The following is an 11,606-nucleotide window of genomic DNA, read 5'->3' as shown; positions in this document are numbered from 1 at the left end:
TGTTATCCTTTTTCCAAAAATTATTGTATTAAAAAAAAAAAAAAAAAACCTCAGTTGGTAAAGAATCCGCCTGCAATGCAGGAGACCCTGGTTCGATTCCTGGGTCCGGAAGATCTACTGGAGAAGGGATAGTCTACCTACTCCAGTATTCTTGGGCTTCCCCTGTGGCTCAACTGGTAAAGAATCCGCCTGCAATGTGGTAGACCTGGGTTCGATCTCTGGGTTGGAAAGATCCCCTGGAGAAGGGAAACGCTACCCACTCCAGTATTCTGGGCTGGAGAATTCTATGGACTCTGTAGTCCATGGGGCCACTAAGAGTCAGACATGACTGAGCGACTTTCACTTCATTTCACTTCAGAGAATTTCAAATGCTTAATTTTGGGAGTGTGATTAAATACCACCTCTGAAATGTGAACATGTCACCTTGGTAATTTCACACAAGATCTCAGATTCCTTCTCACAGCATCTGGACAAGTGCGGTGTTGGGGTGTGGCTGCTTCCAGTGCAATCTGCTGCTAACCTTTGGTGCAAAGAGACCCATATAAACTTGATCTTTCTTTCAAAAATGTTGAGATTTTCTAAATTGAGCAAGGAAAAGGGGTGGGGAGGAATAGATGCAGCCAAAGAAACATTTACTGAATTTAACTAAATTCAAATGAAAGAGAAGTTCATTGATGACAAATGGAAATAATATACATGTTCCGCCAAGTGGAAATGAGCCAAGCGTTGAGCACAAAGGAGAGAGATCCTAAGCCAATTGTTCATTTGGTTAAAAAATAATTTCCTAGACCAATTCCTTACTGAGTTAGGACCTTATATTATTAGCAAAATTCATTCCAGGACATTTCTTACTAAAGCAGAAGTTAAATCTCAGTGATTGACATTAAACATTCAGGTTAAAAAATGAAGCTGTCAGAATATTTTATTTTATCTCAATTTCACACTCTATTTACTGTAAACTTCATATCCCATGTTACATAACCAGGAATTCAGAATGAATAATGATTATCTAAAATAGTAGTTTTCATTTTCTTTTGAGAGAAATTTATAGCTTTGCTCATTTATTTACGAATAATGCACATATATGTTTTGCAGATGTATGTGTTGGCTTTTTTTCCTACTTCTGATCTTACCGCTCACACACAGTGCTTTAAAGGACCATACTTGATCTGACATCAAATTGAACTGTAGAATTTCTGAGTCAGCAGGGACCTCAGAGACCACCTAGTTCAGAGTTCCTCCAACTTCATTTGCTAGCAAACCACTGTCATAATTTTTTCCATATATGCATTACCCTTTATAATAATAATAAAAATTTTTAAATTAGTTTATATAACCAAAATACATTTATTTTAGAAAGAAAATTTGAGTCATTACTATAAATGGAAAGCAGGAATCACTCGCCATAGGTAGACAGTAACAATAATCCTAATGTAAGTGATGGAGTTTGGGTGAAATGATGTATTATGTTGGTTTATTAGCAGTAACAAGTGAACCACTGGTATACGATGGTGATAGTGGGGGAGGCTATGCTTATGTGGGGGTAGAGGACATGGAAAATTCTCTGTTCTATCCACTTTACTGTGAATCTAAAACTGCTCTTAAAAAATTAAGCCTGTTTAAAAAAATGAAAAAATAAGGCTATCAATAAATAGCAATTTTTATTTAACAAAATTTCACTAGGAGATTTGCACAGTAAGAAGTGCAGTGGAAGTCCTTAGGTGGAAGGAAAACACTACTGATTGGAACTTGGATACACAGAAACAAAGAACACCGCAAATAGTAAATAATTTTCAAGATGATAATTGAAACTCAGGCATGCTGATAAGTGCATTAATTTTTTAATGGTCAAAACACTCTAACAAGATTGTCACTTTTGTTTCAGATCCTTCCATTTTCTGCCTCTGAGACTGTCATATGACTATGATTATTAAGTTCAGCCCTAGATTTAAAAGGATGTTTATTACATCACTAGATGGTCAACACCGAAATCAGATTGATTATATTCTTTGCAGCCAAAGATGGAGAAGCTCTATACAGTCAACAAAAACAAGACCAGGAGCTGACTGTGGCTCGGATCAGGAACTCCTTATTGCCAAATTCAGACTGAAATTGAAGAAAGTAGGGAAACCCACTAGACCATTCAGGTATAACCTAAATCAAATCCCTTATGATTATACAGTGGAAGTGAGAAATAGATTTAAGGGACTAGATCTGATAGATAGAGTGCCTGATGAACTGTGGATGGAGGTTCATGACATTGTACAGGAGACAGGGATCAAGACCATCCCCATGGAAAAGAAATGCAAAAAAGCAAAATGGCTGTCTGAGGAGGCCTTACAAATAGCTGTGAAAAGAAGGGAAGCAAAAAGCAAAGGAGAAAAGGAAAGATATACTCATCTGAATGCAGAGTTCCAAACAACAGCAAGGAAAGATAAGAAAGACTTCATCAGCGATCAATGCAAAGAAATAGAGGAAAACAACAGAATGGGAAAGACTAGAGATCTCTTCAAGAAAATTAGAGATACCAAGGGAACATTTCATGCAAAGATGGGCTCGATAAAGGCCAGAAATGGTATGGACTTAACAGAAGCAGAAGATATTCAGAAGAGGTGGCAAGAATACACAGAAGAACTGTACAAAAAAGATCTTCACGACCCAGATAATCATGATGGTGTGATCACTCACCTAGAGCCAGACATCAAGGATGTCTGGAATGTGAAGTCAAGTGGGCCTTAGAAAGCATCACTACGAACAAAGCTAGTGGAGGTGATGGAATTCCAGTTGAGCTATTTCAAATCCTGAAAGATGATGCTGTGAAAGTGCTGCACTCAATATGCCAGCAAATTTGGAAAATGCAGCAGTGGCCACAGGACTGGAAAAGCTCAGTTTTTATTCCAATCCCAAAGAAAGGCAATGCCAAAAAATGCTCAAAGTACCGCACAATTGCATTCATTTCACACGCTAGTAAAGTAATGCTCAAAATTCTCCAAGCCGGGCTTCAGTAATACGTGAACCATGAACTTCCAGATGTTCAAGCTGGTTTTAGAAAAGGCAGAGGAACCAGAGACCAAATTGCCAACATCCGCTGGATCATCGAAAAAGCAAGAGAGTTCCAGAAAAACATCTATTTCTGCTTTATTGACTATGCCAAAACCTTTGACTGTGTGGATCACAATACACTGTGGAATATTCTGAAACAGATGGGAATACCACACCACCTGACCTGCCTCTTGAGAAATTTGTATACAGGTCAGGAAGCAACAGTTAGAACTGGACATGGAACAACAGACTGGTTCCAAATAGGAAAAGGAGTACATCAAGGCTGTATATTGTCACCTTGCTTATTTAACTTATATGCAGAGTACATCATGAGAAACGCTGGGCTGGAGAAAGCACAAGCTGGAATCAAGATTGCTGGGAGAAATATCAATAACCTCAGATATGCAGATGACATCACCATTATGGCAGAAAGAGGAACTAAAAAGCCTCTTGATGAAGGTGAAAGAGGAGAGTGAAAAAGTTGGCTTAAAACTCAACATTCAGAAAACGAAGATCATGGCATCTGGTCCCATCACTTCATGGAAAATAGATGGGGAAAGAGTGGAAACAGTGTCAGACTTTATTTTTGGGGGCTCCAAAATCACTGCAGATGGTGACTGTAGCCATGAAATTAAAAGACGCTAACTCCTTGAAAGGAAAGTTATGACCAACCTACATAGCATATTGAAAAGCAGAGACACTACTTTGCCAACAAAGGTCCGTCTAGTCAAGGCTATGGTTTTTCCAGTGGTCATGTATGGATGTGAGAGTTGGACTGTGAAGAAAGGTGAGTGCCAAAGAATTGATGCTTTTGAACTGTGGTGTTGGAGAAGACTTTTGAGAGTCCCTTGGACTGCAAGGAGATCCAACCAGTCCATTCTGAAGGAGATCAGCCCTGGGATTTCTTTGGAAGGAATGCTGCTAAAGCTGAAACTCCAGTACTTTGGCCACCTCATGAGAAGAGTTGACTCATTGGAAAAGACTCTGATGCTGGGAGGGATTGAGGGCAGGAGGAGAAGGGGATGACAGAGGATGAGATGGCTAGATGGCATCACTGACTCGATGGACGTGAGTCTGAGTGAACTCCGGGAGTTGGTGATGGACAGGGAGGCCTGGCGTGCTGCGATTCATGGGGTTGCAAAGAGTTGGACACGACTGAGCGACTGAACTGAACTGATTAAGTGCATTAATTTTTTAATGGTCAAAACACTCTAACAAGATTGTCACTTTTGTTTCAGATCCTTCCATTTTCTGCCTCTGAGATTGTCATATGATTATGATTATTAAGTTCAGCTCTAGATTTAAAAGGATGTTTATTATACTCAATCTAGGATTTCTAGGTGATTCATCCCGGGACAATTTTTGTCTGTCTAGAACACAATGATGTTAAAGATTCAGTTCAATTCAATTCTTCATATCATTGGCATCATTTCTCTCTTTTTTCACATTTTGTCTCAAATGCCAACATTCTATCTTAAGAAGCCACTCCCCCCAACTAGTTATTTTCTGTCACATTACTCTTCTTATTTTCCTCTCATCACACTCTACAGTAATCTTTTTCAAAAGGGTTTTTCCATGCACACTGTCTATTTCTCCCACTGGTGTGCAAGGTAGCCCTCTAGGCTGCTCTGTCCATGGGATTTCCCAGACAAGAATACTGGAGTGGGTAGCCATTTCCTTCTCCAGGGGATCTTCCCGACCCAGGGATTGAACCCAGGTCTCCGGCATTTCAGGCAGATGATTTACTGTTTGAGTCACCAGGGAAGCCCAAGAGCCATGGGTGCAGGCACGAAATCTTTATGTTCTCTTGTGCTTGCAGCTCCAGTGGCAATGTGTATCCCAGATGAGCATGCAAATATTTGTCAGGTGAAAATTTTTTTTCTTGAAGCAAACATAATTGAATACACAATGTATTTCTAAAAAATTATATAAGGTGAGTGCAACATGTGAATGATCAAAATTTTCAGTTTGGTGTTTATACCTTGGTCTCCAATTATCAAAAAGTTAGATAACTGCTTTTCAATAATCTCAGAGAAGGTGGTTGAGTTAAGAACACATTGCTGTTCACCAATAGGATAATATTTTCCCAGAAATCAAGAACTGGGCTATCCTAAATCACTTAAGCTCTTTAAAATTGATTTAATTCGGTATGTGGACAAATGAGATGGCCTGAAATACAATAGCAGCAGTAGTGGTGTTAGTTGCTCAGTCGTGTCCGACTCTTTGCGACCCCATGGACTGTGGCCCACCAGGCTCCTCCGTCCATGGAATTGTCCAGGCAAGAATGCTGGAGTGGATTGCCATTCCCTTCTCCAGAGGATCTTCCCAATCCAGGGAAAGAACCTGGGTCTCCTGCATTGCAGGCAGATTCCTTACTGTCTGAGCTACAGTATTTCTATTTGGGTCTGATGGCCATGATGAATTCTGGTTTTACATAACAAAAAAGTAAGAATGTGATTTTTATTTCATTATGTTGAGCTTTTACGAAGCTTTTAGTAAGAATTATGAGAATGTCCCTCAGAGAATAGCCTAATAATATCTTCAGGACATGACACCTCCCCACTTCCAAACAATCTAATGTGTGCCTATGTCATCTCCCTCCCTCTTGTGTATAAGTGGGTAGGAAGTCCTTCACAGGGAATTGAGCTCCATAGTTAGGTATTTTGACACATCAAATCTCCTGATAACAACCCTGAACTTAGAAAATGTGATCTAAGTATGACTAATTTCCCTCTTGCAAATCCTGAGAATTCTCTGGTTTTAATAAAATTCTCACACTGTTTATAACAAGTTTCTCTTGGGAAAAAGATCTTCTGGAATAAAAGCAACCATATACCTTAAGCCCAAACAACAACTATACAGTAAACATTTATTGAGTGTTTGTAATGACTAGGTGCTGAGTTAAGAGCCTGGCTACATTTCTTTATGTAAACCTTAAGAATCTTCTGATGATTACTGCCTACAGGTGAGACAGAGTGCCTGAAGAATGATGGATGGAGGTTCGTAACATTGTACAGGAGGCAATGATCAAAACGATCCCCAAGAAAGAGAAATGCAAAAAGGAAAAATGGTTGTCTGAGGAGGCCTAACAAATAGTTGAGAAAAGAAGAGAAGCAAAGGCAAATGAGAAAAGGAAAGATATACCCATCTGAATGCAGAGTTCCAAAGAATAGCAAAGAGAAATGAGAAAGAATTCCTAACTGATCAATGCAAAGAAATAGAGGAAAACAACAGAGTGGGAAAGATTAAAGATCTCTTTAAGGAAATTAGAGATACCAAGGGAACATTTCATGCAAAGATGGCACAATAAAGGACAGAAATGGTATGGACCTAACAGAAGCAGAAGATACTAAGAAGAGGTGGCAAGAATACACAGAAGAACTGCACAGAAAAGATCTTCATGACCCAGATAACCACGAAGGCGTGATCACTCACCTAGAGCCAGACATCCTGGAGTGAGAAGGCAAGGGGGCCTTAGGAAGCATCACTACGAACATAGCTAGTGGAGGTGATGGAATTACAGCTGAGCTATTTCAAATCCTGAAAGATGATGCTGTGAAAGTGCTGCACTCAATATGCCAGCAAATTTGGAAAATCCAGGTGACAGAACTGGAAAAGGTCAGTTTTCATTCCAATCCTAAAGAAAGGCAATGCCAAAGAATGTTCAAACTACTGCCCAATTGCACTTATCTCACACACTAGCAAAGTAATGCTCAAAATTCTCCAAGTTAGGCTTCAACAGTACATGAACTGTGAACTTCTAGATGTTCAAGCTGGATTTAGAAAAAGCAGAAGAACCAGAGATCAAATTGCCAACATCCACTGGATCATAGAAAAAGCAGAGAATTCCAGAAAAACATCTATTTCTGCTTCATTGACTATGCCAAAGTCTTTGACTGTGTGGATCACAATACACTGTGGAAAATTCTTAGAGTTGGGAATACCAGACCACCTTTCCTGCCTCCTGAGAAACCTGTTTGCAAGTCAAAAAGCAACAGAACCAGACATGGAACAACAGACTGGTTCCAAATAGGAAAAGGAGTTCGTTAAGGCTGTATATTGTCACCCTGCTTATTTAATTTATATGCAGGGTACATCATGAGAAATGCTGGGCTGGATGGAGCACAAGCTGGAATTAAGATTGCCAGGAGAAATATCAATAATCTCAGATATGCAGATGATACCACCCTTATGGCAGAAAGTGAAGAAGAACTAAAGAGCTTCTTCATGAAGGTGAAAGAACAGAGTGAAAAAGCTGGCTCAAAACTCAACATTCAAGAAACAAAGATTATGGCATCCAGTCCCCTCAGTTCCTGGGGAAAAGATGGGGAAACAATGGAAACAGTGACAGGCTTTGTTTTCTTGGGCTCCAAAATCACTGCAGATTGGTGACTGCAGCCATGAAATTAAAAGATGCTTGCTTCTTGGAAGAAAAGCTATGGCAAACCTAGATAGTGTATTAAAAATCAGAGACATTGCCAAGAAAGGTCTGTAGAAAAGCTATAGTTTTTCCAGTAGTTATGTGTGGATGTGAGAGTTGGAACATAAAGGAAGCTGAGTGCCGAAGAATTGATGCTTTTGAACTGCAGTGTTGGAGAAGACTCTTGAGAGTCCCTTGGACTGCAAGGAGATCCAACCAGTCCATTCTAAAGGAGATCAGCCCTGGGTGTTCTTTGGAAGGAATGATGCTAAAGTTGAAGCTCCAATACTTTGGCCACCTGATGCGAAGAGCCAACTCATTAGAAAAGTCCCTGATGATGGGAAAGACTGAAGGCAGGAGGAGAAGAGGATGACAGAGAATGAGATGGTTTGACTGTATCATCAACTCAATGGACATGAGTTTGTGCAAGCTCCAGGAGCTGGGGAAGGATAGGGAAACCTGCTGCAGTCCAGGAGGTTGCAAAGAGTCTGACACGACTGAGTGACTGAACAACAGCAGGTGAGTAAGGTCTTTCCTGGTGCCTGAGTGGTGAAGAACTTGTTTGCCAGTGAAGGAGACATGGTTTGATCCCTAGGTTGGGAAGATCCACTGGAGAAGGAAATGGCAACCCATTCCAGTATTTTTGCTGGAAAATCCTAGGGACAGATTCGCCTGGTGGGCTATCATGCCCCTTGCACTGAAAGCACTTGGCCTATGGTCTAACCCCTGGACCACAAGGGAAGTTCCTACAATTCTTTATATTGTGCCAAAAAGAAAAATATATTAAATGCTTAGTCTGGATGCTTTGAGAAAAGATTTAGCTCTCGAATTTTGAAGGCTGATGATTCTACCAAGTTTTTTTTCTCTTTCAGTGTTGGAAAATTGAATCAGGAATCCACATTATGAGATAATATGTGTTTGGGTCATTTATTGGGAACACAAACTAATTCAGTTGGAAGTTTTATTCATGCCTATTTCCCAACCTTTTGGAATGTTCTTAGGTTGTACCTATTTTGAGTATCATTTGTGACATTTAACTCAAAATTGTAGAATGCATGGTATCTAATTTCAGTGACCGCCACTATTAGATTTGAGCCTACAAGTATGAACCTTGTTGAACTATTGGTTCAAGAATGCTCCCTAGCTAGATGATCTTCTTTTACTAAGAATCTCAGCTGGAGTTTTCAAGTCAAACCTGGAATCCAAAACAAGTCTTTAATCACAATTAATACCTTGTCATGCATCATATTTCCTGGAGGTGGTGAACACTATGGTAAGATATGGTACTTCTGTAAGATTTTGACAAGTATTGTCGGAGAATTACAATATGTAAGAACTTGTCTTCTTAGTCAGTTCATGTTCTTTTGCTTGTACGTTTTCATGCCTTTGTCCCCTGCATTCTTCTAGGATTTAATCCAACTGGAAAGCTAAACTTTTAGCACTAAGTAGCTAAGAAAGTGCAACTGGAGCACCCACTGCCCATAACTTGTAAAGATGCTTTATAATGATCGTTTGTACCTGAAGATAGATCCATTTGGGGGATTTCTCATTCTTGGTGGGGGTGTGGATGTCCTAGGGATTTTCCAGAGCTGACAAAATTTGAAGAAGCCTATGTTCAACTGGTTAATTGCAGCTAAACACTTAAAAATCATAAGCTCTCTGAATGATAGATGTGTATCTCTGAAAAGATAATGCAAGCTATTTCTCAACTTATGTTTCCCAAAGCCAGTAGATTAATTTTTGTCTTTGTTTATTTCTGTAGCTTAGAAAAAAACTTAAAGTATATATCAAATTTTTAAATGCTACAGTGGTTTCATATTCAAGAATCTTATGAATTTGCTACAGAAAATGGGAGTTGTAAAAGGAACTGATATTTCTTTAAGCTGCCTGAGAGAAATAATTACCTTCTCTCAAATTCAAAATGCACTGTCACCTGCATTATGATTTTCTGGAAAAAGAACTATTGAAATAACAACATCCCAGTGTTTATTTCTGCACTTATCCTACCGTGATTATGTTGAAGTTTAGTCACTAAGTCGTGTCTGATTCTCTTGCAACCCCATGGTCTGTAGCCTGCCAGGCTTCTCTGACCATGGAATTTTCCAGGCACAAAAACTGGAATGAGCTGCCATTTCCTTCTCCAGGGAATCTTTCCCACCCAGGGATCAAACTGTGTCTCATGGGTTGGCAGGTATTTTTTACCACTTGCACGGAAGCCTGTATTGTACTATGAATCTAAAGAGTCAGCACTGTGGGACATGGTGTCCTTGCAAAGATCTTTAGGGTAAGACAAGAAAGAAAAACTCGAGAGAACCTGGGGGAAAATTACACCAAAATATTTAATGTCAGATTCCAATATTAAAACTTATTTAAATTTAGCTTTTTTTTCAAGTGATCAAGTTGATGTGTTTTCTTTTTTGCTTGAAAGTTGCCATGAATTAATTTCAAAAGGTAGCTTACTATGGGAGATTAATTTTAATGGGGAGAATGATATCGCATTTCTTTTATTATACACAGAAACTTAATTTGTTTTAGGAATTAAAAAAAATTTACTTCTGCCTTTCTATTATATGTATGCTAAGTCACTTCGTGTCTGACTCTTTGCCACCCTCTGGACTGTAGCTCGCTAGGCTCCTCTGTCCATAGGCATGCACATGTCTCCAGGCATGAATACTGGCGTGTGTTGCCATGCCTCCTCCAGGGGATCTTCCCAACGCAGGGTCTGAACCCATATTTCTTATGTCTCCTGCATTGGCAGGAGGGTTCTTTACCACTAGCACCACCTGGGAAAGTGTATATTAACTCAGGGAGGCCAATGACTATCTCAGGAATTCAGTTCCTGCACCAGTAAGTTCCTAAGATTTAGAATAAATAGTGATTAAGGTGCAAACTGCAGTCCCATGAACCTTCGTTCGTCTAAGAGATCACTCACTCACCTGGGGTTCTGGCAGGCACTCAAGGCAGCGTCTTCACCCTTCCCTGACTCTGGGACCTTTTCTTCTTCCAAACACATTTCTTTTTCCTCTAGGGGGCTGTGTTCGGAAATAACGTGTTCAGGTTCTCCCACACATTCTTCTCTCTGATCTGTTTCGATATGGATTAAAGGCACTTCCCTTGAGCAAAGTGATCGCCGGGTGTGGCTTAGAGGGACCGCATGGTGGCATGAGGGAGTTTCCTTTTTAAAATCTAAACTGCTGTGACTTGTAAGAGGAGCAGCTTTGCTTGGGGACGACCCTGGGAGATGGCTGCTTTCTGTGATTGAGTTTTTCCTCGGATAATCCACAGACTCCTGCACAAGCAGAGCTGGTCCACTTTGCACCCTGCCCGAAGCTAATCTGCCCGCACACTTTTCCACTTGCAAGGAGGGGCCCCCTGAAGGAGGTTCAGCATCAGCCGCGCCGGCATCATCCACTATAATTTTGTTCTTCCGCATGAGAGCCTCGATTGAGTTTGCCCATGTCTCGTGAATTAACATGTTTGTGATGTGGTCAGCCCCGCCTCTGCGATACAGGCAAGAGTCAGATTTGCAGAGACCCGAGGAGGAAGCGCCGCCGACTGGCTGGACGCTGAGGAAGTCTTGCTGGCTGTGTTGAGAAAAGCCGTCTAAGGAGTTAGCTTTGACGGGCACGTTCACCGTGAGCCTGGCGCCCGGAGATCTGCCGTCGGGCACAGACGACTGTCTGTAGTACAAGGGGGACCGCAGAGAAGGCGAGAGCAAGCCAGTGGTCCAGTCCTGGCTGCCTTGCCTGGAGGAGGGGCCGTCTTTGCCCTCTCGTTCAATGTCCCTCAGCATGTACCTGTAGAACTCCTCGGTGATGCTTTCGGTGCTGGACTGCTTCGAGGGACAGCTTGGCTTCACACTCAGATGGTCGTTTTTCCGGCAGGCCTGTTGCACAGCTGAGTTCAAGATGCTGCTGGCATTCTTGCCTGCGTAGTAATCCAGCAGTAACTCGAAGCCTCTTCCTTCATTTTCCATCTGGTTCACCATGAACCTGGAAAACTCATCGGTGATGCTCTCACAGCTCGACTGCTTAGAGACGGAGCTGGCCCGGCTAACTGGCTGACTCAGGGTACTCATTAAACCCAGGCTGTTCACATAGGCCCGGGTGTTAGAGTCCTCCTCTGGAATGCTCTCGCAGCTGGA

General features: G+C 41.1%; 1 protein-coding gene across 1 annotated transcript in view; it reads right to left on the bottom strand.

The window, feature by feature from the left end:
• SPHKAP (SPHK1 interactor, AKAP domain containing) overlaps positions 1–11,606 on the bottom strand; it is a 192,025-nt gene that overhangs the window by 21,529 nt on the left and 158,890 nt on the right. The window contains exon 8 of the mRNA XM_010837102.1: positions 10,399–11,606. Within this exon, the coding sequence (XP_010835404.1) occupies positions 10,399–11,606 (1,208 nt within the window). The remainder of the gene's footprint in view (positions 1–10,398) is intronic.

This window comes from Bison bison, unplaced genomic scaffold (assembly GCF_000754665.1).
Source record: "Bison bison bison isolate TAMUID 2011002044 unplaced genomic scaffold, Bison_UMD1.0 scf7180017864068, whole genome shotgun sequence".
Lineage (NCBI taxonomy): Eukaryota > Metazoa > Chordata > Mammalia > Artiodactyla > Bovidae > Bison > Bison bison.
This window is presented reverse-complemented; position numbering and strand designations above follow the sequence as displayed.